The sequence below is a fragment of the Cebus imitator genome, unplaced genomic scaffold, assembly GCF_001604975.1.
Source record: "Cebus imitator isolate Cc_AM_T3 unplaced genomic scaffold, Cebus_imitator-1.0 Scaffold9, whole genome shotgun sequence".
NCBI classification, from domain to species: domain Eukaryota; kingdom Metazoa; phylum Chordata; class Mammalia; order Primates; family Cebidae; genus Cebus; species Cebus imitator.
Genome location: NW_016107324.1, coordinates 12,471,541 through 12,485,445, shown reverse-complemented (window position 1 = coordinate 12,485,445; position 13,905 = coordinate 12,471,541). Strand labels below are relative to the sequence as shown.

General features: G+C 44.5%; 1 protein-coding gene across 13 annotated transcripts in view; it reads right to left on the bottom strand.

The window, feature by feature from the left end:
* Nucleotides 1-13,905, bottom strand: part of PPIP5K1 (diphosphoinositol pentakisphosphate kinase 1) — a 57,985-nt gene that overhangs the window by 35,099 nt on the left and 8,981 nt on the right. For 9 of the 13 annotated variants that reach the window (XM_037744745.1, XM_037744758.1, XM_037744762.1 and 6 more), the window contains exons 2-25: nucleotides 13,147-13,239; nucleotides 12,699-12,873; nucleotides 11,770-11,965; nucleotides 11,228-11,318; nucleotides 10,938-11,023; nucleotides 10,465-10,619; nucleotides 10,217-10,318; nucleotides 9,585-9,746; nucleotides 9,360-9,481; nucleotides 7,683-7,784; nucleotides 6,741-6,827; nucleotides 6,546-6,621; nucleotides 6,294-6,403; nucleotides 6,125-6,207; nucleotides 5,783-5,914; nucleotides 5,501-5,622; nucleotides 5,042-5,224; nucleotides 2,884-3,025; nucleotides 2,471-2,694; nucleotides 2,020-2,147; nucleotides 1,697-1,811; nucleotides 1,420-1,527; nucleotides 388-504; nucleotides 75-239 (exon numbers count right to left, since the gene is read on the bottom strand). In XM_037744745.1, the coding sequence (XP_037600673.1) occupies nucleotides 75-239; nucleotides 388-504; nucleotides 1,420-1,527; nucleotides 1,697-1,811; nucleotides 2,020-2,147; nucleotides 2,471-2,694; nucleotides 2,884-3,025; nucleotides 5,042-5,224; nucleotides 5,501-5,622; nucleotides 5,783-5,914; nucleotides 6,125-6,207; nucleotides 6,294-6,403; nucleotides 6,546-6,621; nucleotides 6,741-6,827; nucleotides 7,683-7,784; nucleotides 9,360-9,481; nucleotides 9,585-9,746; nucleotides 10,217-10,318; nucleotides 10,465-10,619; nucleotides 10,938-11,023; nucleotides 11,228-11,318; nucleotides 11,770-11,965; nucleotides 12,699-12,845 (2,955 nt within the window). In that variant the 5' untranslated portion in view covers nucleotides 12,846-12,873; nucleotides 13,147-13,239. Of the gene's footprint in view, nucleotides 1-74; nucleotides 240-387; nucleotides 505-1,419; nucleotides 1,528-1,696; nucleotides 1,812-2,019; nucleotides 2,148-2,470; nucleotides 2,695-2,883; nucleotides 3,026-5,041; nucleotides 5,225-5,500; nucleotides 5,623-5,782; nucleotides 5,915-6,124; nucleotides 6,208-6,293; nucleotides 6,404-6,545; nucleotides 6,622-6,740; nucleotides 6,828-7,682; nucleotides 7,785-9,359; nucleotides 9,482-9,584; nucleotides 9,788-10,216; nucleotides 10,319-10,464; nucleotides 10,620-10,937; nucleotides 11,024-11,227; nucleotides 11,319-11,769; nucleotides 11,966-12,698; nucleotides 12,874-13,146; nucleotides 13,240-13,905 lie in introns of those variants that run through there. The other 4 variants (XM_037744776.1, XM_037744777.1, XM_037744756.1 and 1 more) reach the window with 3 other exon arrangements.

The window sequence follows — 13,905 nt, the reverse complement described above, 5'->3', positions numbered from 1 at the left end:
GATCTAGAGGATCCATGAATATAGTCCTATGAGCACTTTCACCCCTTCATTTTTCCCCAAGGTCCTCTCATTACCTCCATGGAACCAGCTTTTCGGTTACGAATGAGGGGTGATCTCCTTGGGAGGCCAGGGCCCTCAGGAGGCTGGGGTGAAGTCTGCAGTGCCCGGTCTGGCTCATCTGATGCCTTTCCTGGGCACAGGTTCTCCATACTGCCTTGGTTGGTTTTCATCTCCTCATTCTATACAATATGAAGGCAGATAAGAGAGGTGTTAATGATCTCCAGGCTCCTATTCCCAAACTACCCAAACTTTTTACTTCTCCCTGTACCGTTTCCCACCACTTGGTTCCTAAGTCCTTGAGTCCCAAATCCCAGCACTCTGACCCACCTCAGAAGAGGCTGGACGGAATCCACAGCCAGCTGGGGCACTGCCTTCTTCCTCAACACCTTTCACTCCAGGGCTGAAGTGTAGCTCCACATGGAACCGTTCCTCTGATAAGGGATCCTACGGGGCATCACCACAAGAGGGGGAAGTTGGGAGAAGCTTGTGGTGGAAGTAGAGAGGAACTCAAGAGGATTCATCCTCCCAGGAATTCAGGGTCTTGAACTACTCTAGGGCTGACCTGTTATAGCTTCCTTTTAACTATATATTATCTCTTACATGATCCTCATTCCCTCATCTCTACCATTTGTGATTTTGCCATGGCATGCGACTTTTGAACTTCCAGCTTTACAACCCTTCCCATCACCTTCCACGATAACTCAGCTTGGCTATGGTGCATATAGCAGAACACTTAAAGATATCTTATGGGCCGGGAGCAGTGGCTCATGCCTGTAATTCTAACACTTTGGGAGGCTGGGGCAGGCGAATCACTTGAGTCCAGGAGTTTGAGACCAGCCTGGGCAACATGTTGAGACCCCATCTCTACAAAAAATAAAAAAAATTAGCTGCACATATGCCTGTTATCCCAGCTAGTCAGGAGGCTGAGGGTAGAGGATCAATTGAGCCCAGGAGACAGAGGCTGTGAGGTTGCAGTGAGCTCAGACTGCTGCACTGCACTCCAGCCTGGGTGATGGAGTGAGACCTTGTCTCAAAAAAAAAAAAAAAAAGGTATCATTGTGGAGCCGTATGCGGAAGATACATGTATACCGTGTTTAAGGAAATAAGACCCATAACATTGTCCTAAATTCCATACTCTTCCTAATGCCAGAGCTGTGTTCTAGATTATCTCTCTGCTCAATACCATCCCAGAACATATTTTCCATTCCAGTAGGAACCTCCTGGATGCTCTGCATCATGCTGTTCCTAAGTGCCACACCTAGCTCAATTCTCCAAATTATAAGGATAAGCGAGGTTTTTTTTGTTTTGTTTTATTTTTAATAGAGGTAAAAAGAAGGGGTGTTCCTCTCATCTCCTCACCTGTGTGTTGTCCTCATAAAGCATGATGACAATCTGGGTCATGTAGTTAAGCTCTGAGATGGCACTAAGATAATCCAAAGCTCGCTGCCATTGTGCATCCTGGGTCTCCTACCAAATGCAAAAACAAGTAAGCCATTGCTTAAGGACAAGGGAGTCAGGGAATAAGCAGGAGGCCAATGAGAATGGAGAGAGCTTTCATTAAAAAAGCATGAGGAGAAGAGCAAAACAATGCTGGGAAAAAGCTGTTCACAGGCTAAGGAAGAAAGAGGATCCTTACATCAAGAAGACCCCCATAACGGAAGACACTGAGTAGGGAGTGGACATGGCTTTCACTGGTGAAATAGAGACGTGTTCGAACATGGCGACCTGGGGAGAGCACACCTCGGGAGTACCTGAGATAACAGTTAAATCACTCACACAGTCAGTTAACCCTCTTCCCACCCTTCTGCAAACCCCCTCCTCGCACCTCAAAGACTTCTCTCCTTTCCATCCCAAAATCTTGTCTATTCTTGGTTCCCCAAGCTGTCGGAGGCTTGATTTCCCCAAGGCTTCCTGACATACCCCTCCCTCCACCCAGCACCCCTCCCAGCCCTCCCTCACAGGGGATGCAGCTTGTTGACAGACTCATCTTCGTGGGTTCTCTGCAGGTCAAGTAGTATCTTCCGCAACAATGGAAGACAGAAGCCCACAGCAATTTCCAGTTTCTCTTCCCGACTGATCCCGTACTCCTAGGAGCCATAGGCCAGGAATAAATACCTCAGTAAATCTTGTTTTCTCATGCCTCATATTCCCAGGACCAAGATCATGCCTGTCATCACCTCAGGTCTAGGCTTCTTTCATATCCACTATATTCCCCCTCTTCCAGGTGTCTCCTGAATTAGCCTCCTGTACTTACCAAGAGCTAGAGTGGACCCTGAGAAACATAGCAACTCAACTTATATCTTCTCTAAGTTTCTTTCCTCTAGTCCCAAATCAACCTTCCTTTCCACCTTTTCTCTTTTTCCTTCCCCAACACCTTATCCCCAGGTTAACTCCCTTATACAAGACACACCTGGGGAATGACCACATCAGCCAATGCCTTAGAGAGATGGAGCAACTCTGCTGTGCCTTGAAGTCCCAGACTCCCATTGTGCTGCACATCATACTTGACACAGTCATAGATGTCAGGGATTTTACTGATATCATAGCGCCCACTCTTCTGTCGAAAGTCACGCTCCAGCTTGCTCCAACGCTGTAGCATTAGTTCTAGTGTTTCACTGTGGTAGAGTTGCAGGTCTGGAAGAAAGGCAGCAATCAGGTAAGAGTCAAAGATTTTACCTCAAACAAAAGACCCTGACAACTCTGAAGTAGAACCAGAGGGATGAGGAGGCCTGGTCTCTGACATTTAGGAGATGACACAAGAACGCCTGAGAAACCCATCCATACCTGAGACCTTGAAGGGAAGATAGTAGTATTCACACCCACCTACAGACCTGGGGTCCTGCATTCGTTCTCGGATCTGGTGTGTGAGGTGTTCGATCAGGGCAAATACCTGATCACAGACCTTCACGGGATTCTGGATGATAGTCATGGAGTTGAGCAGGGAAGTACTTCTGGTGGGAGCCAGCTATGAAGAATAGAGAGAAGAAACGCACGATAGGCTCAGCACTAATTGTCCAGATTTCCTGTGAGCGTATTACACAGAGACTACCTGCAATACAGATCTGTATGTTAATTCACTCCAGTGAGCATTCTTAGGTTACTGGGCATACTAGCAGTTCTAGGCCTTCAGGTAAGGGGGCTGCTCTAGCACATAGTCATGTAAGAGGGATTGAATTAAAAGGTCCAGAGAAAATAAAATAGTCCTAAGTTCTTTTCTTGAGGGCTCTAGAATACACATGGAAAATACAGCAGAATAATTAAACCAAAATCCCTCAAAATCTCCACAGAATGTTTTCAGGAGTAGAGATCAGAGATAACATTATCTTCTTCCTCTAAACAACAAGCTAGCCTGAGCATAGAGTAGAAATGCTGTCTCAGAACTGGGTTCCAACTCAGGCTTTTAGGACAGTCACAATCAATGAGAAATGGGGAGAGAGAATAAAGATTGTGGCTGAAATGCACAATTCTATGTAGGTCCTCGCAAGTTTCATTTTTGCTCGCAAAAGAAGGCAAGGCAGAAAAGGAAAACTGCCTTAGTTTTTTTGAGTTTGACAGTGAGCAACGGATTCGAAAATAAAGGAGCAAAGTCCTGTTCCTTATCAAGTCCTACTCAGACTTGAAAATGGAAGGGAAACAGAGAAACACAGAAATGCTATGGGCTCATAGCTACTTAGCTCATTTAAGAACCAATCAGAAATATTACACAACAATGTAAATGCATGTAATGCTACTGAACTGTACACTTAAAAATGGTTAAAGTGGTACCACAATTTTAAATTTTTAAACATTTTTTAAAAGAACCTATCAGAAATGAGGAGTGGGAAGGATAGAAAACCACTGCCTGGTCAATTGTAGCCTGAATACACAGGAAAAAGAATGACCATATTGGGAAATAGCATATACTAGGATTAATGCTGTAAGGCAATGTAACAGCCTAGGCTTTGGAGTTAGACTCCTTGGCTTCATATTAGCTGGATGACCCAGGAAAATTGCTTAGATTCTTCTGAGCCTAGGTTTCCTCATTTGTAAAATGGAAGGAAAGTCCTTGTGGTCTGCAGTTCTGATAGTGGTTTAAAGATGACCATCAATTCTTTGTCTTCCTTGCCTTCCCTTAAATCTGGCTGGCCCTGTGACTGCTTAACCAATAAAAAAATAACAAAGTTACGTTGCGCTAATTCTGGGCCTACACGTTAAGAAAGCTTCTAAGCTTCTGCTTTCGCATATTCTTAAAGCTACCATTTAATATGTTGTCCAGCTACCATGCTATAGAAACCATATGAAGAACCACGTGGAGAGGAGAGGCACTGCGATTACAGGGAGAGCATAAAGAGGGACAGAGCCAGCCATCCCACAATCCCAGCTGAACTTCCAGATGGTTCCAGCTCTAGTCAATATCTGACTGCAATTTCAGGAGAGACTCCAAGCAAGATCAGTTGAGCCCAGAACTGTGAGAGATATTAAAATGGTGGTTGTTTTAGGTTTCTATGTTTTGTGGTAGTTTCTTATGCAACAATGGATAACTGAAACTTTTTTTGTTCAGGATCCTTGGGATCAGCTGTGCTTTGGAATTGAGAATTTTTTGGACTTTAGAATACAGTACATATGCCATAGGTATATAATATCTCCATCAGGGCCTATGGCATAACCAAACACATTAATATTTCTGCCACAAAATACATGACTATTTACACTAAGTGGGAAAAATCAGGATTATAAAAATCTTACGACAGTATTTGTCAGGCTTAGCTGCCAAATAAATCTTAATGTCAACAAAAAAAATCTTTTTAATTTTTAAAATTGTGGATTAGAGATTGTGGACCTGTACTTACCTCAAAGGGCTACTGTAAGGACTAAATGAGATATATGTGTAAAACAACTAAAACAGTGCCTGGCGTGCAGTAAATACTATTATTTACTGCATATAGATCCCTACTATATAGAATTCAAGGAATTTGAGACCCAGGATATTTTAGACTCTGACCTGATCGTAGTCCTCAGGGCCAAAGGGTGCATCCTGCTGTAAAATATGGTGCAGCCGAGCCTTTACCCGGTGCTGGCAGCTGCTCAAGGAATCCCCATCGCTGTCCAGGAGCCCATTCATGTTGGCACTCTTCACCATTTGTACCAAAATGGGTGTCAGCTCCCCTTCTAGAGCCAGAAGGCCCTAAAGGGAAAGCACAAAATCTATCTGTTTCCCTTCCAGGTTAGTATTCCTAGGCCTAGATGGTCCCATTCGGAGATTGAATGGGAGCTGGTTGAAGAGATAGGGCCTACCCTCACTAATTATTTTCAGCTCATTCTCAGTAGTACAGAATGGGTCTGATACATGCAGAAATTTCTCTGAGTTGGCCTACAAGCACCCTGAAATCCTCAACTGGTTCTCCAAACTCTCTGCTTCTCTACCTAATGGAAGCTGGGACTATAGCACTGTAGTATGCACCTTGGCAAAGGCAGCAGCAGTCATCTGGACACGACCCTCATCAGAGGCATAGATCTTGAGATCATGGCGGAAAGTGCTATGGAGACGAAGCAGCCCACAACCAGGGAAGCCAGCATAGTCACCTGGGGACAAAGGTGAGGACCAGGAATGGACTGCTATAAATATTCATGTGGAAGAAAAAATACTAATTTCCCCACTGTCTCTGTCCCTTCATTTCCCCCAATTTACTCTCTAATCATTTTATCCCAGCCCTGCTAAGTGTTTACACCTCAAAACACTCACCCTGTCCTCCAGGGTACATGCAGCGAAAAGCTCGCCCCAGCTCCTCAGCCTGAACACGGCCAGCAGGAGTCAGTTCTCCACCCCACTTCAGTACCAGCAACAGAGATGGGGCCAGAGCCTCCCTTTGTGGATCTGAAGAATAAGAGGCAGTGAATGGTCTAGATCTAAGAAAAACAGTGGAAATTTCTAAATGTTAGGTCTTCTGAGGAGACCAGAAAGGTAATTTAGGGTAGAGGTCATCTATAGGCTTAAGTAAAAGGGATCTGGTGAGGAGAGAAGATGGAAAAAAAATTAAAAGAATACAAGATTTGAGAGGTAATGGTAAGGGGGACTATATCTTACCTTGTCCCTCATTAGAAGCTTTTACTCCATGAGGGTAGTAAGTCAATTGCACCTTCCGGTTTATACCTGAGAAGTGACCATACCTGCAGGATAAAGTCACAGTTGATTTTCTGTACCAGCACCCCAATTCTCACTGTTATTGGCTCCCTTTAGCTATCCCCTTTCTCACATCTCCAATACAGACTTCAGCTGCTCTAGTTTTCCAGTCTTCTCCTCGATCTCACCACCTGGTTCTTTCTCCAGTTCAGCCAACAACAGCCTTGTGATGTCCAGTACCTCCTAGAGGAAATAATAAGGTATCTATGCAGAAGGCCAAATCCTGGACAGTTACCTTTTCATCTTAGTTTTTTATCAAGACCCCCAATGCCATATCCTCTATCTTTCATAGCACTGCTCCTCCTGGCCAGATTCAATACTTTACCTGGAGCTGCTCAGGTCGCTTGAGTTTCAATTTCCCTGTCTTGTAGCCACCATGTTTTTCAAATAGAGCAAAAAACCTGAAGAAGTAATGAGAAGCTTCAGTGTGGGATGAGACAGTCAAAGCCTCTAGGAGTTGCTCCCCCATGCAATCTTCCTCACAAAAACCTATTTGTGTAAATTAGGATACTCTTCCTACCTTGAGTGTGTCACTTCCATCTTCATCTTCTGCTTGGGAGTACGATCTCCATGACGAATAATTGCAATGACACAACGAAGTTCCATCCTAAGATCATAAATGTGATCAGAGCTTCTCCTATATGCCCATCTAACCTCCTGTCATCACATTACTTGACATGTCAAAAAACAGAGGGGCTGGGCAGGGTTCACGCCTGTGATCTCAACATTTGGGAAGGCTGAGGTGGGAGGATCACTTAGGTCCAGGAGAAGCACAGGGTGAGTGTGAGCAACATAGCGTGAGCCTGTGTCTATAAAAAAGTTAAAAGAGAAAAAATTATCTAGGCATGGTGGCATATGCCTGTGGTCCCAGCTCTTCAGGAGGCTGAGGTGAGAGGATCACTTGAGCCCAGGAGGTACAGGTTGCAGTGAACCACAACTCAACATTGCTCTCCAGCCTGGGAGACGGCCAGACCCTGTCACAAAAAAAACAAAACAAAACCCAAAACCAACCAAACAACAACAAAAAAAAAAACAGAGGAAAAGGGAACTGAGATTAGGAATATATATGGAAGCTGGACATGGTGGTTCACACCTGTAATCCCAGCACTTTGGAAGGCCGAGGTGAGTGGATCACTTCAGTCCAAGAGTTCAAGACCAGCCTGGTCACATGGTGAAACCCTGTCTCTGCTAAAAAGGCAAAAATTAGCCAGATGTACTCACCTGAACCCAGGAAGTGGAGGTTGCAGTGAGCTGAGATCATGCCACTGCACTCCAGCCTGGGCAACAGAGCAAGGCTCTGTCTCAAAAAAAAAGGGAATATAAGTGGAGTTAAGAAGACTGAGCAGAAGAGACCCAGGCGCTGATGGTCAGATAGTATGGGGTCAGGAAGTAACCTTTAGTCTGGCTTAAGGAATTCCATGTGTCTTTGGTAAGTTACTCCAGATTTTTTACTTTTGCTTACATAGTGCCAGATGTGGTAGGAACAATGGGAATGTCCTCAGCCTCTGTGGGGATGGACCACGGGATTTGGAACTGTGGGGCAAGCTCCCGCATTATGGTGTTCCTAGAAAGAGAAATGAAGAAGCCATGTGAAAATGAATAAACCAGAACTACTCATATGAATAAAGCTCACAAAAACAAGCAGACTGCAGGCAGAAGAATATATCAATATAAAGTCTAAAAACATACAAACAAATACTCATACATATGTAGTAAAAAATATAAATAAATATATGGGAATGACAAACACCAAATTAAGGATTGTGGTTCCCTCTGGAGGTAGGGAGGCAATGTTATCAGGGAGGAGTATATAGGGGCTTCAACTATATTCCTTTTTTTTTTTTTTTTTTTTTGAGATAAGAGTGTTGCTCTTATTGCCCAGGCTGAAGTGCAATGGCATGATCTCAGTTCACTGCAACCTCCACCTCCTGGGTTCAAGCGATTCTACTGCTTCAGCCTCCTGAGTAGCTAGCATTACACCACCACTCTGGCTAAGTTTTTTTTCTTTTTTTTTTTTTGCGACTGAGTCTTATTATTGTCACCCGGGCTGGAGTACGGTGGCACAATCTTGGCTCACTACAACCTCTGCTTCCTGGGTTCAAGCAATTCTCCTGTATCAGTCTCCCAAGTAGCTGGGATTATAGGCGTTGCCCAGCATGCCTGGCTAATTTTTTTTTTTTTTTAGTAGAGACGGGGTTTCACCATGTTGGCCAGGCTGGAACTCTTGACCTCAGGTGATCTGCCTGCCTTGGCCTTCCAGAGTGCTGGGATTACAAGTGGGAGCCACTGCACCCGGCCAATTTTTTGTATTTTTAGTAGAAACAAGGTTTCACCACATTGGTCAGGCTGGTCTTGAGCTCCTGATCTCAAGTGATCCACCCACCTCAGCCTCCCAAAGTGTTGGGATTACAGGAGTGAGCCACTGCACCTGGCCTATATTAATATTTTATTTCTTAAGCCAGGTGGTGAATACATAGATGCTCACTATAGTCATCATTCCTTATGTATTTTTGAAAGGCTTAAACATTATGCGACAAAATTTTTGGGAAGTCAAGTTGCAGAGCAGTATTATAGTATGACCACATTTGGTAAAATAAATGCAATTCGAATATGGCAGAAAAAGACAAATTGTTATGTCTAAAACCATTAACAACAATGGTCTCTGGGGGGTCAGTGTTAAAAGGCAAGGAGCCTAAGGAGTCCTTTCTCTTTTTTCTTTTTTTATTTTAAATTTTATTTATTTATTTATTTTGAGATGGAATTTTGCTCTTGTCATCCAGGCTGGAGTGCAATGGCACGAATTCAGCTCACTGCAACCTCCAACTCCTGCATTCAAGTGATTCTCCTGCCGCAGCCTCCCTAGTAGCTAGGATTACAGGTATGTGCCACCATGCCTGGCTAATTTTGCATCTTTAGTAGAGATGGGGTTTCACCATGTTGGTCAAGCTGGTCTCTAACGCCCAACCTCAAGAGATCCAACCGCCTTGGTCTACCAAAGTGTTGAGATTACAGGCATAAGCCACTGCGCCTGGCCTTTTTCACTTTTAAATCATATTTATAATATTAAAAACAAAGCAAAAACTTTCAAATATTCTTCTGCCATCCCATTCTCCCCAGCATAGATCATTATGTCTCTTACCCCAGAATCTTGGCACAATCATCATAGTATTTCATTGAGTTCTTGACAAAACTAAAGCCATTGACATCACACACAAAGGAATGACCATTGGCACGAAGAAGGTCAAATCCACAAACCGTTTGCTGAAAGGGAAAGCAGAAAGATGACGACAAGACAGTTACTCTTCCCAGACCCCTGTTCCTTCCTTTCTCCCTCATTTCACAACCTCCCTGGGTCCTCCTCTACCTTGAAAGCTACGCAGACTTTCCTGGCCACCAGCTTTTCCATGGCAGTCAGCATGACTGGATATCGAATCTCTTTCCCCTCACTGTCTCGTTCAACTTTCCCATCCAAAGCTGGAGATTTTCTAGCTTCAGCATGGGCATAATCTGGCCCCACTGTATACACCTGCAGGTACATAGCATCACTGAGTATGCCCACAGCTCACCCTGTATATGAGAAGACAATATGAGCACTGGTCTGTAGGCTAGTTTCGGAGTAAAACAACAACAACAACAACAACAAAACAAACAAATCCTGAGCATTAAGAAGGAGACTGACCACCATTTTTTCTACTGAGCCCTAACTGAAGTATCATTATGAAGGTTTCTCCTCAGGACTCCTATACTGTCATCTAGTCCTTATTAAAAAACAATTTACTAACATTATGCCATTTTTCTAAGTCAGCCTCACCCCTGCTGATAGTGAAATGTCTATATCCTCCACTCATTATCTTCACCTGAATATGAAAGCCAATCATATTCACATCATGTTATTTTCTAGGACCTCCTCCCCATATACTTCCACCTGCTTCCCACGTACCTCAACTGCCACCCCCAGACATTTGTAACCTCTTAAATCCCTGTATCCACCATAACCTTGACATCTGTGCCATCTGTTGGCATAAACTCCTCGTAGATGTATGACCCTGTCTTTCGGACGCTGCTCTCAGGAGAGTAAACGCTGCTTCGGCTGCCAATCTTCAGGATAAAAAAGAAGAAAAAACAATGTCACCTCAATTCTTCATTCTGTCTCCAAATTCTCCACTCTCCATCTTCGTTCCCCATAACTTCATTCTTGCCCTTCTACCTCTCTGACTCCCCAGATGCTCAAATATCTCCTGTACCTTACGAAACAGACGCTGGCTTCCTCCTCCAGCTGAGCTGGGGTAGTAGATGTAAACATTGTGGTCTTCTGCACTCACTGGCTTCTCCACAAAGGGCTTGGGAAAGACAGCTCCATTGACCTCTACTTGGTCTTCACCTTCTATTAGGTTACATTCTGAAAGGTAGGTAGGTGTGTGGTCATTCCGATGGCGCAAAGTTGTAGAATATTACTAATTGTCATTTCCCCAGGTTTTAATCTCTATAACCATCAAATTTTTATGACTATATCTTTGTAATAGATGAGGTAATATCTCTATATAACAGGTCCAAGGCTCTGTCCAAAGACTCATAGCTCTAATCCCACCCATAATCCAATAACCAAAGCCCCACATATATAGGTAGTATATAGGAGATGTCTAGAAGATGAAAATGTGGCTAAGTCATAGAAAGCAAGAAAGGGAAGGACTAACCCTCCCTCAGGCCAGGTACTTACCCTCAGGCCGAGCAGGATCACGGTTGAGCACAGCATATCGAGGCAGATCGATACCCTCTTCCTGCAGGATCCGGTACACCTCCCTCCTGTCACCCCCAAATAAAATAGCTGGGAGTAACTAAGGGGAGAGGCTGGGGATTTCATTTACACAAGGATTAAAAGAAACCAAGGCACAAAATTATGGTACAAAAATTAAGCATGTTTGTTTGACTCGGCCCCTCCCAGAGTGGGTTCTCTAAACATGCATGATCCCAACACCGCCCATCTTACTGGTCAACAGGAAGTTATACCTATCTTGGATGTAATACTGCATGGCCAGGTCATTGATAAGAAAGGGGTTTCGAAGCTTGGAGTAAGCAACAGCTTTGTCCAGAGGAAAGCCTGGAACGGAGACAGGAAATAAAGAGGTCAAAGAAAGGGAGTGAAAGAGAATGAGAAAAGAGCAAGAGAGATAGAAAAACATGTTAAAGCTATTAGCTGCCACTGAGATCCTCTACCCATTCAATCCATCATTTATTCTTCTGCCCAGCTCCCCAAGTCTAGAATATTCATCAAGAAAAAGTAAAACAGAAATTATATTTACAGTCCTTCCAGAGACCCAATTCTGTCAGAGATCGTAAGACACTTAGAGTTGTCCTGAGGTTAGAATACAGGCTTTAAACCCCTGGCAACTCCTCCAAGATGTACAGAAAGCAAACTCCTTTGCACTGTTCTCTAGCATGCCACAAGGAGCTGACGGCTCTTTACTAAGGAAATAAGACAACAAGAGCCTCACTTCCCAAACCAGTATTCCCACCACCATTCCTCCCCATTTTCCTTCCCAGACCCCAACCTTTGGAGTGGAAAGAGATGAGGCAGTGGCAGGATGGCCAGTTTTCCACAGGTTCATTAAGGATTACATCTTCTCCCAGAATGATAACGGTCAGGTAGTCAAATCTGCACAGTCGCTCTAGGATTTGAGTCATTGGTTTGGACTTGGATTTCTTGGTCATGGCACAGATGCCAACAATGATCTGAGGTTCAGGAGGCTACAGAGAGGAAGTGCTATCAGAAACTCAAGAACTTCCCACCAATATCACCCACTTCTGGGAACATCGTCTTATCTCCTTAGGGCACAGAGGTTCTTGCCAGGACTCTGGACCTAGGGGATAAAGGGTGCCTCCTAAGTTTGCTCCAGGTTGGGGCACAGCTAAGGATTCTGACTGCCTACAGAAAGGAGCTTTTCCACAGTAGGAAATATGTGCTCAAGCAGGAGAGCTAGAGGACCAACAACCATGAGACAACAGGAGGAACCTAAGGGCAGGGTTTTCTTTTTCTTTTCTTTCTTTTTTTTTTTTTTTTTTTTTTTTTTTTTTTTTTTTTTTTTTTTTTTTTTTTTTTTTGAGACAGAGTCTCACTCAGCCTCCCAAGTAGCTGGGATTATAGGCGCCCACTACCACACCCAGCTAATTTTTGTATTTTTAGTACAGACAGGGTTTTCAGACTAGTTTTGAATTCCTGACCTCAAATGATCTGCCCGCCTCGGCCTCCCAAAGTGCAGGGATTACAGGTATGAGCCACTGTGGTCAGCCAGGGCAGGGGTTTCTAAGAGAGGCAACCTAACCAATCTCTACTGCTCCTCCCCTAAACCAGGATAGGGCCTGTTTATGACAGGGAGTCTGTGCATTTGGAAAGAACAGAGAGGTATCTCCAACCAACAGAATCTTAACTCCTTAGGACAGAGGCTCCAACACCAAGTTACATCATTTTCCCCATTCTTACCACTTCATCCTCCTCGTCCTCAAGGAGCTCGCTGTCACTCTCTTCTGGCCTCATGCCTATTCCGCGGGTGCCCAGCCCCTCATCTCCAGCTCCAAGGAAGAAGTGGGCTGTGGTACTCTCGCCCTCACTGGCCGTCAACGACCACATCCCTGCCGGAACACCCACTCATCCCGCTCTGCAGAAAGGGGTACCCCATCAGATCAGAACCCAAGCTCCCTGGCAGTGGGTAGGGATGGGGATGGGGATGAAAAAAATAAGAGGGAACTATAAGGGTACTAGTGTGAAACAAAACAAAGCTATAGGAAAAAGGATCAACAAGAAAGGAGGCATATGGGCTATGCTTGAAATGCTAAAAGAGCCATAAAAGAAAAGCAAGGTATCCCATTCCTCCCTGCTCACTCCACCCCAACCAATAAATTAGTAAGAGGATCAGATAATCAGCCCTTACAATGCCTGCATGTCCCTGATTTGGCCAGCAAGAAACATTAACTTCAGTCAGCAATGGGAAAGGCAGGTCCTCAAGGAAGGCTACTGTTGAGTCCTACCAGGAGAGAAGGTTAGAGTGACATTTCAAACTTTGGACTCATTCCACAATGTTCCTAGCCCTTTTCCACCTCCTCAGAGAAGTGTTGAATTCAGTGATTTAATTCAAAGGTAGAGGAATGAGAGAGTTCAGCTGCCTTTGCCCCTAAACTTCATCTTAATTATTCCCAAAGATGAACTAAAAAAATATTTATTGAGGCCACCCTACATTCTAAGCATTATATCAGAACATTAAGGCCTGGCACACTGGCTTACACCTATAATCCCAACACTTAGATAGGCTGAGGAGGGTGGATCACTTGAGTCCAGGACTTCGAGACCCCGCTGGGCAACATGTTGAAACCATGTTTCTACAAAAAAAGACCCACAAAAATTAGCCAAGCATGGTGGTGCATGCTTGTAGTCCCAGCTACCTGGGAGGCTGAGGCCAGAGAATCATCATTTGAGCCCGGGATGCAGAGGTTGCAGTGAGCTGAGATCACGCCATTGCCCTCCAGCCTGGGTGACAGTGAGATCCTCTCTCAAACAAACAAAAACAAAACAAATAATACCCTTAAAACCCCCATGCTCGGCCGGGCGCGGTGGCTCACGCCTGTAATCCCAGCACTTTGGGAGGCCGAAGCCGGTGGATCACGAGGTCAAGAGATCGAGACCATCCTGGTCA